Source organism: Cheilinus undulatus, linkage group 9, assembly GCF_018320785.1.
Source record: "Cheilinus undulatus linkage group 9, ASM1832078v1, whole genome shotgun sequence".
Lineage (NCBI taxonomy): Eukaryota > Metazoa > Chordata > Actinopteri > Labriformes > Labridae > Cheilinus > Cheilinus undulatus.
In genome coordinates, this window is record NC_054873.1 from 34,431,267 (window position 1) to 34,455,817 (window position 24,551).

The 24,551-nt window shown below is 38.9% G+C and overlaps 1 protein-coding gene across 1 annotated transcript; it reads left to right on the plus strand.

Annotated features, from left to right (window-relative positions):
• Window positions 1–21,932: 21,932 nt before the first annotated feature.
• Window positions 21,933–22,932, plus strand: phlda2 (pleckstrin homology-like domain, family A, member 2). The gene is made up of 2 exons (XM_041796002.1): window positions 21,933–22,468; window positions 22,579–22,932. The coding sequence occupies exon 1, from the start codon at window positions 22,013–22,015 to the stop codon at window positions 22,427–22,429; it is 417 nt and encodes a 138-aa protein (XP_041651936.1). The 5' UTR covers window positions 21,933–22,012; the 3' UTR covers window positions 22,430–22,468; window positions 22,579–22,932.
• Window positions 22,933–24,551: the final 1,619 nt, after the last annotated feature.

The window sequence follows — 24,551 nt, forward strand, 5'->3', positions numbered from 1 at the left end:
CAATTTGGACTTCCCATGATAACTTCCCAAGATCTCATGAAAGGACAGAAATTTACTTTTGGTTTTAGAAAATCCAATGTTGCTCTGAGAAAGACTTAACAGGTCAAGATATTGGGTGAAAACAGGTTTTCTCACAATTTAAAAGACAGTTGAATACAATGTATGGCTGCATGTCAGCATAGGACTTCGATATAATCACTCTGTAGCAATCTTTCCCCTAGTAATTATAGTACTGGTGCAATTACTCAAATTGCCAAGTTAGTATGTATAGAGTACAATTTGTATATCAACTTGGCAGCCCTATATTTATATCACAATAACACGATTGTTTTGTCCCTCTTCCATTTATTTGATTATAATAAGAATATTTGTATAGCACTTATCTTAACGAGGTTACAATATACTTTACAAATTGTAGAAAATTAAAAAGTCAAACAGATAGATAAAGCGCTTTACAAGCTTGACCCAGACACTGATGAGATGACTTGGAAGTAGCAATAAAGGGATGCAGGATGCATAGAGGAGCTGGACCTGGACACGGCAAGATATAATGGAGTTTAAAATATGACGGCTGCAGGATGATTGGATTGAGAGAGGTCGTGACTGAAAGGGATTGGCTCAGAATTTAAGTGAATAGACACCCATACCAGCCGATAACCAGAGCGGGACAAGGGAGAAACATGAATGCATGGTTATTGAGGGAAAGCATAAATGGAACTATACTGTCTTCCTGCTTGAACTAATGCTACTCTTCACAACCAAGCTCAAGACCCCCCATAACCGTAAAATCACAACAGTAAATGTCAGTGACCTGCAGGGTTTTTTCCACAGCAACAGGTTGACTTGTCACTTGAGGCAGATTTAGTAAAAAAAATATAAATACGTGTGACAATGACTGATGCTGTACCTGGGTGGTGGAAGGGGTAGGAGAACTCTATTTGTGTAAGGTTATATGAATATGTCCTACATGTTACTTGGACTTTGCTCTTCTCCATTCTCTTCTCTACACACCCACACACACACCTTCACCTCTCCAGACTTTAGAGACACAGACACTTCCCCTGCCCTGTAGGTTTATTTTGGGTGGTTTCTATTCCACTGACAATATTTATTAGCGATATATTTATAAAGATACTTGAATAATGTTGCATTACATTTTGAAATGTTTCTTTAATATCATGCTATCCCAAAAGATGATGCGCATGTGTCCAGGCTCGTTGTTGATGATGCACAGTGGTTCTCAACTGGTTTGGTGTCAGAACCCATCGCCACCTCCTAAACTACAATTCACAACCCAAATGTCTTTAATTTTTCTATCATAACCAACTGTTATAAATGAAAGTGAAAAAGTTGTAACAAAACGGAGAGGTTGAGACGTCCCTCAAAATAAAAGCATGTCTTAGACTTTTTGCCACTTATTTTTTCCAGGCATACCTCCATCTGCAACCCACTTTTGAGTCTTGAGCCACCAGTTGAGAACCATGAATGTGGCAGACAAATGTACCAAAGTTTTATGTCAGGATACAGAGCATCAGTTTCAATATGAGATATAGCACCACAATTAATGCATTTTTGTGTTGGATGTACAAGCGTATGTTTCTTCTCTTACTCTCACAGACTCTGTTGTGGATGCAGATAACGTGGTTAAAAAAGTACAATGTTATGCAAATATACCTGGGTGGCCAGCCCTAATATTTGTGGGTGGGGGAGCACTTAATTTGAGATCATCCTTTACTGACATGTCAACACATCTTCAGTACAAAAAAAAAAGACATTAGTCACCAGACTGGTTCTACTGGTTGCTTCTGTGAATAGATTATCTGCTTGTATAACTCTGTGTTGTTATGTTATTGCTCTTTAAAGCAGAAAGAGACTCGCCACTGAAGAGCCAACCACACTGTCTTCACCATTGAGCATCAGGTGATGATTAGCAGTAGCTCAGAGCAAGTATGCGCTCACAGCCCCAGACTGCAGGACCTGACCCTTTCCTTCCTCACCAGCACCATGGTGACTTTGTACTAGCCTGGTGATCTCCACTCTGCAGGAATTTTCTAACGGTCTGCCAAACATCAGGCGAGGCAACCAGAATGTCTGGAATTCTGTCTCATAGATAGAGAAAACATGCACGCTCCTCTGAGAGACTCTTGTAATGCATTGTGGGAGATAATGGCTGAGTGCTCTGAACTTTCTGGAGGAGGTTAAGACTCTGTGTCGTAGCAACCGAGGTTTTCTGCTGAGTGCTGAAAGACAGATGCATTTTCTTATCCTGTCACCTCATCTGGCAACACTTCCAGCTGTGTTTGTGCTTCTGTCCTCATGGGAACATAGGTGACAACCTGTGACGCTGTGAGGAAACAGAAGTCTTACAGTTTTATCTTTGAGTTCAGGATCAGGGCAGGGTCACTGGAAACACTTAACACATAGTAAGTTTTTATTCCAGTGCTGTATTACAGGGTTTAGGGCCAACAAAAAACATGACTCCAGTCCTCCACTGCATAGAGAAATACAAAGTCTAAAAGTTTGGGGATTTTGTTCTAAAGGCTCAGAAACAAGACTCTATTGATGGTGAGCTGCTGTGTGGGGGTTTTAGGATTGCTGCACAGTAACAAGAAGGCCAATTGTGTCTCAGCACTCATGTCTGTGCTTTCTGTTACAAGGCCAGGGAAGTGGTACTGCTCAGTGGTGTCACACTGATATATGTTTCTGCTTTTACAGTGCGCTCAAAACTGATATCCAATCTGTTTTATCAACCAAATGTGTCGTGTATACCTCAAGCATGCCACGAGACTCTTTGTTTTACATATCAATGTCACTGCAGGTTAAACGAGTGGTGGACACAGGATGTTTGAGGGTCAGGGGAAAATTTAAAAAAGGGCACAAGTTATGGGGGGTGGGGAACCAGCGTACTAAAGTTTTAATCATTCACAGTGAAACATCATAAAACATGGTTAAAATCAAATTATTTTTATTACGAGATTAAATCAACTATACCACAGTGATGAGGAAGATGCAAAAACTATTCAATTACTAACCATTTATTTGTCAAAGATGCACAAGGGAGGTTGTTAGTGAAAATTAACTCAATACCAAGGAGCTTATGGCAATTTATACATTTTCTCCAGTATTGTAAATCATAGAGGGAATTTTCTCAAATTTTGTCCATTTAGAGATCACCAATGAGAGCCCTCTTGCCAAAGAGGGCACTTGTCATTTTTTTACGTTAAGAAGGCACTATATATGGCAAAATGTCAAATTTTGTCCACTTGGTATCCACCTAAGAGGTCATTTTGACAAATTAAACCACTTACAGGGCAACAAAGAAGACACTTTAGCAAATGATGCCCACATTGGGGGCACCAAAGAGTAGTTATTGGAATTTTGTCTCTCTTCAGTGATCCGGCTCATTTGGCTTAGCTCAGCAAAAAGAGACGGCTCTTTCGGCTCCCAAACAGCTCTTCATTCAGGTACCAGTTTGGCTTCATTTGACCTGCCAATTTTTGCAATGTTGTAACATATGATTGATATTTGGGCAGGTATTTTACCCCAACTATGCACAATTTTTAAAACTGATGAAAATATCATGTAATTATTTTCTAAAATCTACTGTCTCCCAAAAGAAAACACCTTGTGGGTCAGATGAAGTCTGCGCTCTGGCTGGGATGTATGACACACCTGACAAAGCAATATTAGCAATGCTACACCATCAAACAAAAGTCCTTAATGCATGGTGTGCCTGTGGTAGAGGATAAAAGATCATCCCTACTAATCAATCAAATATCACACACAATCTATTTACATATAATAATAATAATAATAATAATAATAATAGTTATAAAAATATAAAATGTCTCTGTAACAGGATCTGGCTCTTATCATTCACATAAAAGAGCCGGCTCTTTGAACCAACTCATTCATGAACAACCCATCACTACTGACGAGGGCAAAATGTCAAACTTTGTCCATTTACTGGCCACCAAAGAGGGAATTTTTCAATCTTTTCATACTTACTGTGTCCACACTGACACCAAATTTTGTCCGTTTAGACAGCACCATAGAGGTCCATTTAGCATTTTTTTTAACTTAGAGGGCATGAAAGAGGTCACTGTCAGATTTTCACTTTGAGGGAACTAATGAGGGCAGTTTGTCACCCTAGAGGGCTCTTCATCATGTTTTTTCACCATAATGGCACCAAAATGCCACAGTGGTTTAAACTACCGAAAAGCTCCAAGCAGAAGCCCTTCATAGTATAAGACCCAGGCACTTTTACTACCCTGCTGATGCAAAACATTGTGTCAAATAAAGGCATGGTCTCAGTCAGGCATTGTGTGCATTTAGTGTTGAAACAGTTTTGAGATAACAGCAAAAGTTCCCATCTAGGAAGACACATTCTGATGCAGTAATAGTTATTCTGTACTCCACCTAGACCGGATAATTTTATTAAGAGGTATAACAACGTCTTTTTAAAACTAAAGCTTATGAAGACTAAAGACATATGTACAGGTTTTAGAAGACGGTCATATCCGCGGCTTTTAAGTACAATTCAGGGGGAGACAGTGGAGCACATCCATCACTATAAGTTTAGTGTTGTCATTGACTATAAGCTGTTTTTAATGATGTACTTCATTGAAAAGTCACAGTTTTATGGTTTTATGGTTTTATCTGGCTGCGCAGCAAATCTCCCTCAGAGGATGATACTAAGCTGATGCTAAAAGTCCTTAATGTCCTATGCTGTTAGTGAGTGAATGAATCAAACAGAGCAGGATCAGATTATTTTACGTGCGTTATTAAGGTGATGAATGATCACACTCATTGGTCCATCCCAAGATATCTTGTACTACCTGGTCCAATCATTTCATATGATAAACTATGCCATTGGCTGTAGATATGATGGCTGGATTAGCCAGTAGGGCAACTGGACAACTGCCTGGGAGCCCAAGATCTTAACCCAAAAAAGTCCGATTAGATCTTGTTATACTTTGGCTGATCTGCCAGTGCCCCTCTTCATTGGCCACACCAGCTGGCCAATGAAGAGGGGTATGAGGATATTAAAACAGCTGGGCTAGTGTGGCGATAATGTGATGTTTTCTCTTGATTCTAAGTGTATCTATGAGACTTCAGGTTAGAGACCAGTTGAAGATCATTTTATGTGTGTGTGCATCCACAGAAGTTCCCTGAAATAAGACCTTACACCATTACAACTCATTTACCTGGACCTGTCAGATGGGATTTATACTAAATTAGACAACCACAACACAAAAATCAAGCTGTTCCAGTGGAGGCATGGATTAGCATACAGACCCTCAGAAGTATTGTGTATTACGTAGACTGGCGCCCACCTGTATGATAGAAAGGCATTGAAATCTTGCTGTAGACCTGTGGTAACCTCAGCTGGATCAACAGTCACATTCTGCTGAGCTGAGAGCATGAAGGGGATTCATGAAACTGAGTGTGTCGTTCATAAGCAGCATGTCATGTAAACTCATTTGATCCTGTTGAAAGATGGAGGGGAGATGAAAAGAAAATGAAAAGCTTCATTGAAGCCTCATCTTCTGTGCTCTATAATCAGGGTTTTGAAGTTTAGTTGTGTATGATGATAGACAGAGAGGGCGTAAAACATGTATCAACAGCAAATATTGAAAGGTCATTTTGGTGAAGAACAAAGGAAAATATTTATACCAGTGAGATTATCACTCAATCACAGTTTCTTCTCATCTCCATCCAGCAGACATGTGAGGGCTCAGTGTTCTTCCTGCTCTCTCCTCAGCTGCAGCTGCACCCACAGTCCCACTCTTGGCCCCAAGGTGCTGTTGGCACAAACTCTACACGTACGTGAGAATACTTGAGTGGGCATGAATGAGTTTTCCTGTGTGGGGTCTTTATATCATCGTCGCCCGGTAGGAAGTGATACAAGCCAGACAGAGTTGAGGTAAAGGGGCTGATAGAGAGCCTCTTCATGCTGCTGATGCAGGTTATAAAGAGCTTGTTACCTCCTCCACATGATAATGCTACTGATGCTTACACAAAAGCTCACAGTCTTACTCAAATGTGGAGCTGTGGCTTAGTTTATCAACTGGAGCGTGAAGTATAAACTGGGATTAATATCTCCATGATTTTGCCTTTAAACCCAGCAAGTGGCAAAACTCTAGAAAACACAGTGAATCTCTTTGATACCCACCTTAAATGTTGATATTTTGCTATCAAGCAGATGTCTCTAAGTGTCTCTAAGGATAAACCTAGTGATTCTGGAGTTACCCCACCATTAACCTTCTAACAAATACCCAGTGGCGTAACTGTAAGCGATGCAACCAGTGCTCATCAAGGTTCGCCCTTATGCATGGGGTAACTACATCTGTAGCTGTTAACTAATACACTGATGTTTTTAAATAAAGTTATTCAAAGCTGAGATCTGTTCTCAAAACTTTGTGGAAAAACAAACTGCAGTCACCAAGCAGCAACTGATCAGTTTTATACATGCTACAATAGAGCTAGTGGTTTAAAATGTCTTTGTGTCTGCAGGTTTGAAAATTCATTTTTTTATGTTTTCATTTATGGTTTATTTTTTATGGATCAAATTTACATAGACAAACAGGTAACAGCCATCCTATGCAAGTATCATTGTGTTTATAGCGACACCTGTTGTTGGAATGGATTTTATAAGAATTGAAATTGAAAGGGTACATTAAATGGAGATAAAAAGTTAAACTGGCCTCTCCTTAAAACCATTAAAAAGTAAATTGCAGTGACAGAGCTACAGAAAATGTGACGTGGGTTAGGTTGAATTAACATGGCAATCTGGCTGCAGACCACCACTGTGGGGCGCTGCCTCTGCCAGAACGGAAACGCATGCTAAAACTTTCAAAATAAAATCGGATTAAACTTCCGGTTAGCATTAGGGTTAAAGTGAGGGTTACAGCACTGAAAGTTGGAAGTCAAAAACCTAAGTTCAAAACATTTAATAAAGGATACTCAAGTCTGCTTACAGGAAAAAGGTTTGTTCTCCATTAAAACACTCTAACATGGCTACAGCTAAAGCTAACAAAGCTACATAAGCTACATAGGCTACATATCTAAAGACTGTACACCTTTTGTAGCTTTGCAAATCCCATAAACCCATATTTTATTCATGCAAAATAGCTACGTGTCTTAAGCTAAAGCTAACTTAGCTATGTTAGCTTATGCTATTCTTGCTAAAGCTGACTTAGCTAGCACTAGCCACACTAGTATTATTTTTGTTTTTCTTTATATCTCTTTATCTTTTTGTAGATTGGCTTTGTCACATTATGTATCATGGTCCCACCATCTACGTAGACAGAAACTTTATTAATTCTTTGCAGGAAATTGCTTTTGTTACAGCAGCAAAACATTCAGACAGTCCATCATCACAGAAACACACGTAAACACACATAATTGACATATATTCATAAATAGATATAGCGTACACACACACACACACACATACATACACACATGCATCCATCCATATGTACCTACACAAGCACATATACATAAAAACACATAATAAAATCCTACAGTGCAAAAAGCGCGGTGTGCAAAAAGAGCTTTCTGTAATAAAACATGATAAGAAATGGTTAAGAGGCAGAGCTAAACTATTTGAGAGATGACAAGATTGAAAAGCCTAAAAAGCCTTATAAGTACAAATAATTGTGTTAGGGTTAGTTAAAAAACAACCGGCATAGCTAATGTACCTACAAGCATTAGCTACATTTGCTGAAGCTCACATTTCTGGTGCTAAAGCTAACCTAGCTACATTGGCTTACACAAAAACGTTAACTACGTAGCTAGTATAGTCTTATTAGCTCTAGCTAAAGCTAATGAAGCCAAAGTGAGCCCATGTTTAACTACTTCTGTCTAAAACAGGTTTCTGCATAATTTGATCCCAGATAAAACCTCTGATCTGTTTTTCTGTTTTCTTAATGAAATATTTCTTAGTTTGTTTGCAATGAGGTAGTTCTGTAGATAGGACTGCCAGACTTTGTTTATGAATAAAGTTGATTTATTAAAAATAATACTAACAATAACTCTATGAAATGGGAAATACGTTTTTTCAGGGGCCCAGCCAATTCAGTGGACAGCTCTCTTCTTAAGTATTTTGGGAGTAAAAGACAATCATGTGTGCTTTATCATTTACGAGAGATAAACAGTTAGTACATTGTTCATTTTACGAAGATTTTTTTTTTTTTTTTTCAGAAATTATTTGCAAGTATTGTCCAAAATATCTTTTTTGAAGTAAACAAAGTACTTTGAAACCTAAAAGTGAAGGCAAAGCTTGAAAATTGCTGTGTAGCAGAATTCACAAGTTGTTCCATGTCCTCTCTGTGAGCCAGAACTGGTTCACACTGCAGGGGGCTTACGGGATGTTGAGGGACGCAGAGCTGAAGCAAAGCAGTGAACAATCTCCTGCAGCACCCAAACCATACAATGTGAGTAACACTTCAGCGTGGGTTTTTTTTTCCATTGTCTGCAGCTAACTCTCCTTTAGATTCCTCTGGTGACAGAGACATGGAGGGATTTTGACAGCTGTTGGCCAAAACACCTCCAAGTATTTCCTCTCTTTCCAAAAGATCATCTGTCTGGCCCGCTGGTATGTCTTAGGAAAATGGCAGAAAAAGCATGAATGAGCAAGATTTTCATACAAGACCGTTCTGTGGATTAAGACTAAGTCAGTGTTAGACTTCAGCAGACATTAGGGGAGGAGTTTATAAAACAGAATCACAGTGTCACATTAATTTTGTATTATGATAAAGAATCAAACTACAAAGGTCACTGAAGAGCTGCCACATTGGAAGTGATCTGACAACTAGACACTTTTAGTTCCTTTATTAATCTGTGTGTGTTTAACTTGGATAACTCTAAACTAATGCAACTGTACTAGAGTTAATCTTATTGGCTTTACTGCATTAGCAGCAGCTACCTTGCCCTACCCACTTGGTATGTGTGGGAAAGTGTAGCATGGTGTAATGTCAGGGCAGCATGCCTCATTCTGTCTGGATTTATGAATGAATCTGTGAATGATCAGCGAGCAGGGTGGGGCATGTTTAACCTGAATCACGCTGCTCCACCTGTGAGCACAGACAGAGCTGGCGGTCATTCCTGAGCCTCGTGAACACACGTTTGTTATATAAAAGTGGGCAAAGAGGAAAAGTCAGAGGCACAGCTGGTTTGAATATGTAAATGTTTGATGCTGTGTGATGCTTCAGTCTTTTTCAAGGTTAAAGACAGGCAAGGCCGAATATGGGGGATAAGTCATGATAAGAATTTTAGGCCTTTATTAATGTAATATGTTTTCTTTTATTCTAGTTTGATTACTTTTTAATTTTAGTTTCTTTTTGATTTCTTTCTTACCTCTTTCTTACTTCTTTCAAACATGATTAGTATTTAAAGATTTATCAAAATATTTTTGTTTCTGTCTGTCTGTCTATCTATCTGCCTGTCTACCCATCCTTCAGTCCGTCTATCTGTTTTTCATCTTTTTTTTGTATTTTTATATTTCATTTTAAATCATATTAAGTATTTTTATATTTGTTTGTTTTTTTCATCTTTAATTGAAATATTTTAAAATTATTTGTAAGTATAATTTACATTTTATTATATTTTATTTATTTATTTATCTGTTTAATACAAAAATCTTTGGTTTAAACTTTGCAATTAACTTTAATTAAACTTTTTAATTATCTTTGTCTTTTATTTGCTTTTATAATAAATGTGATTTTTTTTAAATAACCTTTGTTTAATTTTTAATTTATTTTAGCTTTTTAATGTTTTTTTTAAACCATCTGATGTATTTTTTTTAATCCAAATTAAGATTGGTGCTGTTACATACTTTTATTCAAAACCTTTAATGGATTTTTTTTAATTATTAATTTAATCTTTTTTTTTCTTTTTTTTTCTTTGCTGTTGTATCTAAAGAGTCTTGTTTCAGTAATATGGGGTATTTTTACCTTTTTTCAATTCTTTTTTTCCATAACTTTTTAAACGTTGTTAGACTTTCATCTAAATGTCTGTAGGATTCTATTAATTTTATTCTCAGTGCTCAAGTTTTGTTTGGTTCTTTAGAAAATATTTTTGAGATTTTTATTTGTTTTGATATTTATTAACTATATCATGTTATCATGTATCAATATCATTAATCAGTATCATTAATTAAAGACTTTTAGTTAAACCTTGTGGATTTTTAGTCACTTTTCTCATCGTGCTTATTATTTAAAATTTTCTTTTTTATTTTGATATCTTATTTTTTTTATACAATATTTACAGTGTTTGTTTAAATTTTGTTTAGTATGATACCATCTTTATTTGAATTACTTCTATTTTTATCTTTATCATTTTTGTTATTCTTTTTTAGTTTTGATGTTTAATATATTTTATTTTTATTTTGTTTTCAACCACATTTAGTATTTTTAAATTCACTTTAAAGTGTATTTTGTGTTTTTAGTAGAGCTGTCAAACGATACATATTTTTAATCAGGGTTGATCTCTTAATTTCTGTAGTTAATCATGATTAATCACAACCTTTTGGTACTTTTTAAGATGTCACTATTTTCTTAAACTAAACTAGAGATAATTGACTTCCTGATTGGATACAGGCTTACTTTTTATAGGAAGATCTAAGATTTTAACATGAACTTTATCACAGAAAAAGGAACTTGCTTTGGATGATTAAGGAAATAATGGGATGGAAAAATGAGAAATGCTTGATAACACAAGGTTCAGATGATTTTTGACTTGTCCACTGAGCTGTCTGTGAGTTTTTAGACGAAATAAGACCTTAAGAAGCAGTTTTGGTCTTATTTAACTTCACTGTGGATGATGGGAAATGCTGCAGGGGCTTAACCAAAGTGTGTTTCAAGGGAAAATAAAGCATGAGATTAGTCACAATCAAAGACAATTTGTGCTCTATATTTGGACTGTGATAAATCACGATTACCTTGATTTATCTGGACAGCTTTAATCATTTTTTGTATTTGTTGACATCTCTTTCAGTCATGTAGTATTTCAAACCTTTATTCAAAGCATTCTCTGTATTTTTTTTCCTTGTATGCCTCTTCAGTATTCCAGCACATCTTTTTAAAGAGGAAGTTTAAGGTATTTATAAAATGAATCTGGCTGGATTGTGATAAATGACCAAGTCAGTTCTGACTTGTTTAATCCTTCCTGCTGATTCATTCTGAGTTTATTGACTCAGTCATCATCTCTCCCTCCTTTCTTGGCTTTATTCAATAAACCAGCATTTACACATCATACGGGATAAACTACAACAAACTTTTAGTCTCTGAGCAGAGCAGCACATGCTGAGAGGATTTTAAACCATCAGTCTTAAAGTCCAGTCCATGACCCCATTCCCTGATAGATTAGTTTTGGTTCTCTGTAAAGACTCTCAGTTTATGACATAAGCCTTTTTGAAGCTATGCAGACAGTAAGGTGAACGTTACATTCCTGGCAGGCAGAAGGATTGCGCGCCTGCATACCTGCCTGAGTCTGCAGAGCCAAATTGGTAAGAATGAGGATCTGCTGGACTGAGAGCGACATGCTGGATCACATCTCATCACTGAGTCTCTGCATGCAGAGTATGAAGGAAGTATGTTATCTCACTCTGTATGGTTCACACACCTCTGTGTGGAGGTATGTGTTAATGATGGCAGGACACAGCCATTAGCAGGTTTTAATATGCAGTGGCATTTATGAGATTGTTTTCACTGCATGAACAGCATTCTGGGAATATTTAGCCGAGTAATGAAGCCAACAAAGGAATGTATCCACTCAAGAACTCGACTTCATCACAATAGCATTCACATGAGCTCTTAAATCCTCTTTTTGCAGTACATTTTAGAAAGAAATGTACATTTATTGTTCTAATGTCTTGTGTTTTTTAATTGTAGTTTATTTCAATAGGCATTAACTATTCATCTCCACCTGAAAATATATAAAGTTGATTCAATAACACATAAAATACACACATAAAATAGGCCAAAGCTTAGCCTTATTATACATACCCTTTTTACAGAACATGCTAAGCTAGGCTACAGGTTAAACTCTGTATAAATTCAAGGCAAACAAATTAAACACATTCAAATAACAGAATTAAGTCCAATGACAAGAAAGAAGACACAAGGAATCCAGGGTTGTGTCCAAACATGAACTCCCTACTCCATATTACCTAGTATGCACTGAGCTGTATATAGTGGACAATAGAGTGGCAAAGTTTACAGAACAATTTAGGGTATTTCTCTGGCCACTACAATGATGTAGTCACTGTCACATAATTAAAAAATGCAGCATCAACAGCTGGGGATTAAAGCATAAAAACTTTCTACTATTCTACTCAACACACACTTTGTGGAAAAAGTATTTGGCCACAGCTGTTGAGTAAAATCAACGCCTAGTCATGCAGTCTTCAGTTGCAAACATTGGTGATAAAAATGGGTCGCTCTGAAGAGCGCAGTGACTTCAAGGTACTGTGATGCGCCTCCTTTGCAATAAGACTGTGAAATTTAATCCCTTCTGGATATTCCACTGCCATCTGCAAGTAATGTATATTAAAAAGTAGAAGTGTTTAGGAACAACAGCAATTCAGTCATGAAGCAGAAGAACACGTAATATCATAGAGCAGGGTCAATGACTCAGATAGTCAGATAGAGTGGTGTAAAGCATACTGACTGTGGAGATGTATTCTGTGGAGTGACAAATCATGCTCCCCTGTTTGGCAGTCTGGGTTTGGCATTTGGATTACCTGCCGGAAAAAGTAATCCCCCCCCCCCAAGCTTAATAACTGGTTGTGCCACCCTTGGTGGCAACAACTGCAAGAAGCATTTGTGATGACTGGCAATGAGTCTTTCTCATTGCTGCAGGGAATTTTTCGACAACTCTTCTTTGCAAAATTGTTTTAATACAGCTGAACTGGAGGGTTTTGACCTGTATAAGATCAAAGATCTGTATAAGGTCATGCCACACCACCTCAGTTAGGTTTTTGTTTTTTGCCTGATGTAATCAATCAACCAATCATTGTATAGTGCCAATTCATAACCAAAGTTATCTCAAGACACTTTACAAAGAGGGCAGATCTAGACTGTAATCTCTGTTGTGGCCTATAATAGACCAGCCTAAGTCATTAATATGATAATGACGACTATACCCTATTATAATAAAGACCAGTGTTGAGCACGGCAATAGCAGTATTTAGCCCTGTTACAGAGGCGACATAAACCTTCCCTTAAATGGGCAGGACTGTCTAGCAGACCAGGCTCATGCTGAACAACTCTTTGCCAAAGCTGCTCTGGGGTTTGGCTTGTAATGGGATCCTAAAAGTCATCGGGATCATCAAGACACTTTTTTGGAAAATGTGAGACAGGCCTTTGTGTTCTTTTTGGTCAGCAGTGGTTTTGACCTTGAAACGCTCCCATGGATGCCATTTTTGCCTAGCCTCTTTCTTATGGTTGAATCATGAACACTGACCTTAACTGAGTCAAGTGAGGCCTGCAGGTCTTTGGATTGGATGTTGTACTGGGTTCTTTTATGCCCTGCTGGATGAGTCCTCAATACACTCTTAAAGTAATTTTGATATGCCGGCCACTCCTGGGAAGGTTTACTACTGTTCCAGGTTTTCTCCACTTGTGGATAATGGCTCTCATCATGGTTCACTGGAGTCCCAAAGCATTAGAAGTGGCTTTGCAGACTATTAAATGTCAATGATGTTGTTTCTCATCAGTTCTTGAGTTTCTCTGGATTGTGGCACGATGTGCTGCTTTTTGAGATTTGTTAGCCTACTTCACTTTGTCAGACAGGTTCTATTTCAGTGATTTCTTGACTGAACAGATCAGGAAGTAATCAGGCCTTGGTGGTGGCTAGGGAAATTAAACTCTTTCCCACATAAGCCTGGGTAGGTTTGCATGGCTTTTCCCTTAATAAATGAAATCATCATTTAAAACTGTATTTTGTATTAACTCTGGTTATCTTTGTCTAATAATAAAATTTGTTTGATGATCTAAATTTTGTAGTGTGTGAAAAAAAACTTGATTTACAGCACTGTAACATATCTGCTGCTGTGATGACGTGGTGCTTTATACATAAAACTGACTGACCAGTGTTTTCATGTATTGCAACTCTTGTTAGCCAAGAACAGTCATTTCAATAACTACGTAGGTCTCTTGCAGTAGCAAACATCATGCTGGCTTTTAAATATTAGGTGTAGATTTGACTTTTTGCCATCTTTAACAGTGCCACCTCAAAGTGACAGTCAAGTTCTCTTATGACACAATACACAGTGTATGTCAGTGGCTACGTCTTTTTTCATTGTTGAGCAGTGGTTCCTCCTGCAGCTTTGTGTTTTTGTCTTTGACTGTGCTCTGCCGCTGCCCTCATCAGCCATTTGTTCTTTTTCCCACGCTGCTGAATGCCAGCGCAGCCACAGAGACACACACAGGGCTTATCAGAACAATGCCTCAAATAGCTGCGGAGGCTCATCACAAGGGCATGTCACCGAAGAGCAAGCAGGAGAGGATGTTTGTGAGAGAGAGAGAGAGAGAGGGAGAGTGAGTGACAGGCCAAAGTCATAAACGTGTCACAGTATGCAGCTGTTACCTGCGGGCTCTGCTGTACTTGTCAGCGGGCCGTCACACGCAGCTCATCCATACTGCTCCCCATTGTTACACCAACTATGTTTAGTTCACTGTCTGACAGAGGCTTCAATGTGCATAAACAACTGTGAACATTATCACAATGTTCACAGACAATACACAATTTTCATTTATATGTAAACAACACCATGTAAACAACAAAAATGGTTATCCAAAACCTTTTTACAGCATTGGTTCCTTCTGGTCTAGTCTGACCTGTGACCTCTGTTTCTGAAAGTTTTTTTAGTAGCTGCATTTTTAAATGAATAATGCTGTAGATTGAATGTTGAATGGAACAAAACATAACAAAGAGACAGGACAAAATAATCATGTTTTAAAAGCACAAAACTACAGCAGCCCCTAACGGATGTGCATGAATACATTTTGTTCTACTTAATTTCCTTTAACTTCATCTGAATTTCTATTGTTCTCAAGAGATGTGGAAAAATGAAATGACCTTTTTTTTACCCTAGATACAAGATGAGTTAGTCGATATCTTTAGAAAACAGCCAAATATTCCTATCACAGCAAAATGTGGTAAAATAAAATAAAGGGCTGTCCAATTTTACATCATAGATCTTTGCTAATCTTTTCATGGTAAACTGAAACAGCTCTCTGACCCACTTTTGGGTTCCAACCCACCAGGTGAGAGCCAGTGCTGTAATGTATAGTAGTCATGTTTTACACCTGAGCACTGTGCAGTAATGACAAACCTTTGAGTCCAGAATATTCCGGTTTGATCAGGTCATTGACCTCTGTGTTCAGTTAGTGTAAGTGCTAGGTGTGACAGTTTTACGTCCACACCTTTAATGGCTCTTTATGGCAGTTGCTCTGAACAGATCCTTCTTTCATCAGAGATGGTAAATCTTTACTGGACTATTTTAAGGATTAAACCTTCTTTAATTTTGTTTTAGTTTAATAACAGATCAAAAGTGTTGATTATCCACATGATGAACATCAGCCAACCCTTTTCCTTGTCAGCTCTGTAGAGTGTTTTAACTCAACTTTTCTGACTTCATTTTCATTTCTCTTCTCTTTAAAATCACCTGCCCAAAACCCCCAAAATGGTGGAGATGCCCCTGCTTAAAAGATGCTCCCTGGGTAGTCAAGCATAATTGTAAATTTGCATTTATGACAATGCATTTTGATTACAATAAAATGAGTTCAAAAGCAATTAATCCATAGTAGCATGAATCTGAATATAAGTGTGCAACAAGCTTTATGCTATAAAGGATGAGGCTGGGGTGGAGGTGAAGCAGCAGTGAGGTGCATCCACATTAATGCAAACAGGTATTAGTGAGAAGGGCGTTGTAAATGAGCTGCTGTGTTTAGAGAAAGAGCTGTGATTGGCTGTGTGAGCTGTGAGGCAATAATTGGGATCAGCTGGTTGCAGCCGGTCATGGCTGGGCGTATGATTTCCCGTGAAGTAACGTTATGCATCTTTTACTGGGAAATTTTTACAGGTTAGTTCAACTGTCCTATTAACACTCATTATATCCTTTAAATACACCCAGTTTGAATTCACTGTGGCTTGTTCTGGATGACTCCCATGCTAATTAATGTCATTTCAGAGCTCTGTTATGTAACCCCTGATATTTTTATAATTCTTTTTATGAATGATTTTTAATCTTAAACACATAATGACTTCTGTCCAACCAAAACAAATCAAATCCATGAAAATTCCCAGAACAAACCTCCTCTGTATTTTAAGTTTTGTGCACTGTGACTCACGATAAACATTCAGCAGCTTCATGCCCCAACACGACGACCAAGCTCAGTTCTGGTCCATCCACCTGCTGTTAGTCACACCCACGTGCCCTTGGCTGCAAACTCCAGCACACTCACATAACCAAGACGAACAAAACAACCCACATGAAGTTTTTTAACCTTGTTCTCGGATCTCATCTGTTCTGTTTGTAACCAAAACCTTCCTGGTTGAGCAGATATTTACTTCCTCTCTCTCCCTCCCCGTGCGTCTCTGGGGTTTGTTTTGTCTGTGTGGATACAGTGAAAACCGCAGGGTGCTGATTTGAGCCCAAGGCTGTCACAATACATCTCCTGAGATCCGTCACATGAACAGTGTGACTCCCGTTAGAGATAGCTGAGCCTGCTGGAGAAACACGACTCAGATACTGCATATTTGCCAATATCACTTTGGAAAGGTTTTATTATGGGAGTCAAAGTCACATATTTAGGTGTACTGACTTAATAAGAAACATAGTTGTTATCTTTAGACCAGTGTTAATTTTGACAGATATTTTTAATTTTAGTCTCAGTTTTAGTCTTTACATTAAATGCCTTTTAGTTTTAGCCACATTTTAATCATTTCTACTCTTTATAGTTTTAATTGATGAAAACTCAAAACATTTTAGTCAAGTTTTAGTCCATAAAAAGTTCTCACATTTTAGACTTACTTTTAAGTCCAAGCATTTTTTCTCTTTCCTGAATCTGGAACCAAATCATGGAAGTATGATATATGCACCCTGCCAAACCTGGGGTCCCTGCTTTCTACGGCTGAGAGGCAGAATAGCTACAGATGCACTGACAGAGATGCCCACAGTGGAGAAATATCATGGATTATGAATGTCAGATGGAAGCTAATTTACATTTTATTCTAGTTTTAGTCATCTTGATGAAAACTAAACTACTTTAAGTCACTATAGTCATCAAAGATCTACTTTTGGCTAGTCTTAGTCTAGACTTTCTCATGGAGAAAAGGCCAACACTCTCAGTAATAGTTTTATTCGACAAAGTTAACATTGTTTTAGACTTGGTTTGGTCTTTTCCTCTTTTCTTCTTTGCCTTAAAACTCAAAAATATAACCCTGGATTCAACTGTTTTAAACCCTCACCTAGAAAATAAACTACTGTGCTGTACTGCCAGACCTGCTGAATCAAGAAATCACTGAAAAAGAACCCGTCTGACGAAGTGAAGTAGGCTAACAGATCTCAGAAAGCAACATATTATGTTGTGATCTAAAGAAACTCAAGAACAGATGATAAACAAAGTGACTGACATGTATCAGTCTAGAAAGGGTTACAAAAAAATTCCTAATCCTTTGGGACTCCATGGTGTGAGCCATTATCCACAAATGGGGAAAACTCTGAACAGTGGTGAACCTTCTCAGGAGTGGCCAGTCAACCACAATTACTCCAAGAGCGTATTGACAACTCCTCCAGGAGGTTACAAAAAACAGAGAACAACAACTAAAGACCTGCAGGCCTCACTTGACTCAGTTAAGGTCAGTGTTCATTATTCAACAATAAGAAAGAGACGGGGTAAAAACTTTTTATCCATGGGAGAGTTCCAATGTCAAAACCACTGCTGACAAAAACCCCCACAAAGGCCAGTCTCATATTTACCAATAAACATCCTGATGATACTCAAGACTTTTGGGAAAGTATTCTGTGGACTGATGAGAGAAAAGTTGAACTTTTTGGAAGGTGTGCTCCCCATTACAGAGTCAAACAAACACAGCACTTCATTTAATCATCATCATACAACAATCAAACGTGGTGGTGGTAGTGTGATGGTCTGGGGCTGCTTAGTGGCTTCACCACCTGGATGACATGTTGTAATTAATAGAACCATGAATTCTGCTCTCTAGAAAATCCTCAAGGGGAACGTCCGGCCATCAGCTTGTAATCTCAAGCTCAGGCGCTCTTAGGTTATGCAGCAGGACAACAATCTGAAACACCAGTTAGTCCAACTTTTAATAGCTTTAAAAAGTGAAGGTTTTGGAGTAGTCCTGTCAAAGTCCTGACCTAAATCCAAATGAGATGCTGTTGCATGACCTTAAACATGCTGCTCATGCTCATAGACTTTCAAGTGTGGCTGAATTAAAACAATTCTGCCAAGAATGTGCCAAAATTTCTCCACAGTGTAAAAAAGACTCATTGCCAGTTATTGCAAATGCTTGGTTGCAATTGTTGCTGACAAGAATGGCACAACCATTTATTAGGTTTAGGGGGCAATTACTTTTTCACATATACAGTAGGTTTGGATGACTGAGATAATTCATATTCACACTCGCTCACACACTCGCATGAGCTCTGTCTTACACACACTCTGCCCTCCTTTAGCAAGCAAACTCCTCCAAAGTAAATTTTGCGCCACCACCTGCTGAGTCACAGCCCGGGCATGTCTCCACAACAATACTCATCCAAATAAAATTCCCTATATGTACATATAAACATGCGCAGAGAGGAAACAGAAAAGCCCCTAAAAAGGAGCTACTCCTTTACGGCCTTGTCACAGTAGTGTTGAAGTGTTCAGACTTCTGGGTGATCCTGTCCAACTCAGAGAAGCACAAAGACATGTGATCAACATAAGGTCAGTTTTTTTAAACAGTCACTGGAGGACTCTGGTGAACTTATGTGACTGTGTGTGACCTTTCACTTCCTGATGGATGGGAGAAGTTTCCAGAAGGTCTGTCAGAGCAGACTGATAGTGAGACACACAGGAGAGGCTGGAGTGGGTGCTTGATGCACATTTGCCACGATCTACACCGGCTGCAGTTGAACCCAGTTGAAGAGGGTCAGAGTCGAGTTTCTGTGGGTGATGGTGGGTACAGTCGATGACATCTGCCTCCTTCCTGCTGATTCATTAAGAAAATATTAGGGGATACCACAGAATCTAAGAAAATGAATCTGCTGATGCAGTTAACACTAGAAAAAACACACAAAACAAGATTAGTTCTGATATCTGTAGCTTCCAGTTAAAATGATGCCAGCTTTTACTTTCCCTTTAAATGAGGTGGTCTTGTGGCACTGAAGCAGCATGAAAGCTGATATGAAGGAGGACACACCTATTCAGAGATATCAAAGAGCATCTAACTCATTCAGAAAAAAGGTTTCATTTTCTGTCATGACACCTGATGTTTGAAAAAACTGGCAAGTTATTAGAGCTGATCTTTCTTTTTTCATTTCTTAACTCAGGTTTTATTGGATATGTTGGAATAGAAAAAGGATTTAGGGGAATCAGATCAATTTTCTGTTCAAACCTTGACGGCAATATGAATGTTTTGAACACTTTAAGGGGATTCAACTTTACTCTTCTTTAAATTTAGACTCTAAGTCTTCAATCAATGTGATTATAGTCCTAGTACTCTGCACATAAAATTAAGCTCTTTCTAAACATGGTCAACATTTGGTGAATGTCCTGGCATACTGACATTACATTGCAATATAAAGAAAAAATGTTCTTATTATGCCATGAAGAAAGAAAAAATCCACAATCGCAGAATATTTGAATATCACAAAATAGTTGGATGCATAATACAGAAATGTTGACCTTCTTGATAATTCTGCTCATTTATGCACTCAGTACTTGGTCAGAGCTCTGTTTACATGAATTATAGCAATCAGTCCATGGCACTGCTGGATTGTTATGAAGCCCAGGTTGCTCTGATAGCAGCCCTCAGCTCGTCTGAATTGTTGAGTCTGGTGTCTCTCATCTTCCTCTTGATGTTTCCTTAGAGATTCTCTATGGGGCTCAGGTCAGACTGGCCAATCAAACACAGTAACACCATGTTCAGCAAACTAGTTTCTGGTAGTTCTGGCTTCACTGTGAGCAGGTGCCAAATCCTGCTGGAAAAGGAAATCAAGGAAGTCTCCTGGTAGACAGCTGACAGTGCTGACTCTGGACTAGATAAAGACCAGAGGGCCAACAGCAGCAGATGACGTGGCACCACCAACCACCACTGACTGTGGAAACTGAAAACACTTGACTTCCATGACTTGTTTTTGTGCCTCACCATTCGTCCTTCAAACTCTGGGGTCCTGATTTCCCAAATTTACTTTCATCTGAAAACAGGACTTTGGACCACTGAGCAACAGTCGAGTTATTTTTTTCCTTCTGTGAGATGCTTATAAAATCTGTGGTTCAGGAATGGCTCGTAGTCCACCTGTCTGTGTGGTAGCTCTTGATCCATGACTCCAGCCTCCTTGTGAAGTTCCCCTAAGTTCTTGAATTTGCTTTGTTTGACAATCCTGGGACTGAGGACTGAGCTCATCCCTGCTGCTTGTTCACCTTTTCTTATTGCACTTTTCCTTTCCAGTCAACTTTCCATAAATATGCTTTGATACAGCCTCTGAGAACAGCCTGACCTTTCAGCCACGACCTTCTGTGGCTTACCCTCCTTGTGGAGGGTGTCAGGAATTGTCTTCTGGACTAGAGTCAAGTCAGCAGTCTTCTCCATGACTGTGGTTGTGTGAACTGAAACAGAGAGAGAATGAAGACCCAGGAAACTTTTGCAAATTTGACTTTTTGTAGTTATGTTTACAGCCTGATTTTAAAAAATCTGTTGATTGAACACACTGTACAGGAGGTGATTTTTTTATAAGTCATCTGTGATTTTACTGAAGATAAGACTTATTTATAATAAGGAATGTGCATGGGTTGACTGACAAGTGAGCACATAGTAGCTGGCCTCTCTTCCACCACTTTGCCCATTACTAGACCAAAGTCTAGAGGGTTTCCAAGTGGGTTTCAAAGTCTGCTCCATAAAACCGTTGCTGATGTCACTGAGATGACGTCTGTGTTTGAATACACAGCCTGTAGTTTAAGTAACTTCACTAAAAGTTCACCAAAAGTGAATGAAAATCCTTTTTTTTTTTTCTGCTTCCCTCAGTTTGATTTCAGCTCATGATGAACTCTGTGACCCCAGCGCTCCATTACTTTTTCTCCTGAGTCGCCTCCACTGTTTTGAGAATGCTTTGTTTACTGAATGGAAACTTTGCTTGTGGGCTTTTTGGTCCTTGAATCCTCAGACAGGAATAGTAGAGTTTGTGTAAAATATCCCTGGCATGGAACAGGTTTGGTCTAAAGTGTAACCTTTTAAAAAGGAGGAGGGCAGGGTGGCAGGGTTCTGAAGGGACTGATTGACCAGGCTGTAATGGAAAAAGTCTGGATAGTAAACAGTATCCTGGCATTCTGAGCTCCTCTGAATGAATGTTATTGAAGGGTTTACCCGGTCAGACAGACTTTTACGCACGTGCTGGGCTCCCTCAGCCCACATAATCAAACATATTAGTCTGCAGAGTGGGCAAATATTTAGACTAACCCCCTGAGCAGGATGTGGATTAGTAATTAGCATGTTTGAAGAGTAATTAGGGTCCACGTTAGGACTTCCTCCGCCCTCTGCCCCTCCTGCTTGCGCAGACTTCCGCCCACACAAGTCTGAATTACTCCACCGGCAACTGTTGATACATTCCCCGATCATCTGACGTCAAGTGGGCTGGGCTCGGAGCAGAGCGGACTATAAAAGTCTCCTGTACTCAGTTTCATTCACATTATTCTGGATTATAAGAAGCTCTGACATAGACGCTACTTCCTTCTCGGAGAGGAAAGCAGGGACTTTCTCAAACCTGCCCGCGTGGACAATGAAAATGTCAGCGGAGGAGATCAGCCAGGTCCTCAAGGAGGGAGAGCTGGAGAAGAGGAGCGACAACCTGCTCCAGTTCTGGAAGAGGAAGACGTGCGTCCTGACCACGGACAGCCTCAACATTTACGCCGACACGCAGAAGCGCTCCAAAGGCAAGGAGCTGAAGCTGCAGTCCATCAAGAAGGTGGACTGCGTGGAGCGCACCGGCAAGTTCGTCTATTTCACCATCGTGACCACAGACAATAAGGAGATCGATTTCCGGTGCTCCGGGGAGGAGAACTGCTGGAATGCAGTGATCACTATGGCACTGATCGATTACCAGAACAGAAAAGCCATCCAGGACTTTAAAACCCGGCAGGACAACGAGGGAGCGTCTCCCGGACAGCAGGAGAGGCGCATGGCGAGGGCGCCTTGAGCGCACGAGGACTCCGGCACTTCTACCACTCCTAATATGGTGAGCGACGCACCGTGACTATAACTGACATGATATACGAACCACAAAGAGAAACATAAACTCGACAACGACCTAAACTAATGACACCTTCTGCTCTGATCTTCTTTTAGTGTCAATATGGACCATAGAGAAACATTACGAGGACCAAAAGGAAGACGAGGTCATCCGGTCCAGAGATGAAGGATTGTTCGGGACTGAGCTCTCACAGAGAGGAGAGAGAGAGACAGCTGATCTAAAACCCGAGAGACAGACAGAAAGAGATCCATACAAACAAGACTGAACCCTTGAATTGTCAAAACTATTTCAAGTTTACTCTCCAGGAGGAATGACTCCTAAAACCATGATGTTAATTTATTTGTTTCCAGGATGTTTGTGTTACTGGCGAACAGCTGATGTTTAAATTATTTACTGTTTCAGTGTGTGATCAGTGTGTATTTATTTGAATAAATATTCATGCTTTTTGACATACCCTTTTGCATCTCCTGCTTTCATTTAAATTTTAACCTCTCTTCAAGGTGTCTAGGTCTGTCAGTGCCACCAGAGTCAGTGAGATCATATTTAACACACTTTTCAGCAGCAGCATTTCTCAGGAAATACCAGACATGCAGCCGTGAAAAGGGAGTGGAGGACAGGAAAGTCCCCTTCCTCTCTGCTGTCAGGTGGAATGTGATTCTTGATTGTCCCTGGGAAGGTCTGAGGTCTGAGTCAGAGCTGATAAGGAGGACAGATTTAGTCATCAGCACGGGACACTTGAAAGACTCAGTGGTGCCTTTGAACACACCTAAACCGCTCCTGGGGTGTGGTGCAGCTGTACAGGTCTTATTCCTGGCCTAAATGTTTAAAAGTTACACTTAAAAGGTGATGTTTTAATGTGCAATAGTTGTGGTGTCTCTGACTATGGGTGTTTAAAGTCCAAGCTGGTTTTAATTAGATGTTTGGGCAGCTTTCTAACATATTCAGATGACACATTCTTCCACGGTCTCCTTATCAGACGCCTTTGGTCTTTACGAGGCTGAGCAACACACAGGAAGCTGACTTTACAGCCCTGTTATCATTAAATAAAAGCTGCTTTACAGGGCACTGGGTACACACCTTTTTAATGACATGTTATAAACCCAGTAAGAAAGCCTTCATCACACTCAGAATACTGGATAAAAAGATCAGATGATTGATGCAGTAAGTTATTTTAATCAGCACTGATGCTAAAGGTCTATTAGTCATGCTGGTGTGCCATTAAATAAGACTCACTGTTTTATTTCAACAGACTTTAACCCTTTTAACAATGTTTTTATGATACTTAAAAAAGAGCTAAAAGTAGACACACTGATGTCTGTTTTGTTATAAATACATGAGGTCGTTTCCAGGAAAAGCTGCTGTTGTGTTCTTATATTGGGCTTTAATATGTTGGTGATTCTAGTATGCTGCAATCTTGACCAGGTTTCTCTTGCAAAAGTCATTTTTATTCTCAAAGGGACTATAAAGGTAGAATAAAAGAAAAAAAATACGTCTTATCAGTGCATGGTGTTGTGGTCGATGCAGAGGTGGATATACTCTTAATTTACATACTCTCTATTGAGTACACTCTTTATTTTGAAGTGGGTATGGATACAAAAAAGACGTGAGTATACTCCATATACCTGCATTTACTCTGCACTGCACCACTGGTTATTGTTACACAGTATTCTTAGAAACAAACAATGATACCAGAACCTTGTGTTGGTTATGTTTATGCCCATTTTAGTCATTCCAAGGCTGATTTGTAAGGAGCAAAATGAAGCCCTTGTCCATTTTTTTTCTTAAAGCAACTGCTAAAAATAAATATATTTTCAAGCATCTCTTTAAAAAAAAAGGTACAAACCACATTACTACAGGAAACATGAGTAATCACCTCTAATATATGTAACATTGTAAGTCAAAGTCTCCTCATGTTAACAGTTTAATATGTCCTTTAACATGGTATATGTACTTAGATAGAAGAATAAATAATATTTTTACCATGTTTGATTCACCTAAAATGTCTGATTTAACAACTACAGTGCTTTTAAAAGTATTTTCCACATTGGCTGTTTTACATAAATAAAAA

Excerpts from the sequence above, each read along its gene's own strand:
- phlda2 (XM_041796002.1), top strand. The coding sequence starts at position 22,013 with ATGAAAATGTCAGCGGAGGAGATCAGCCAGGTCCTCAAGGAGGGAGAG.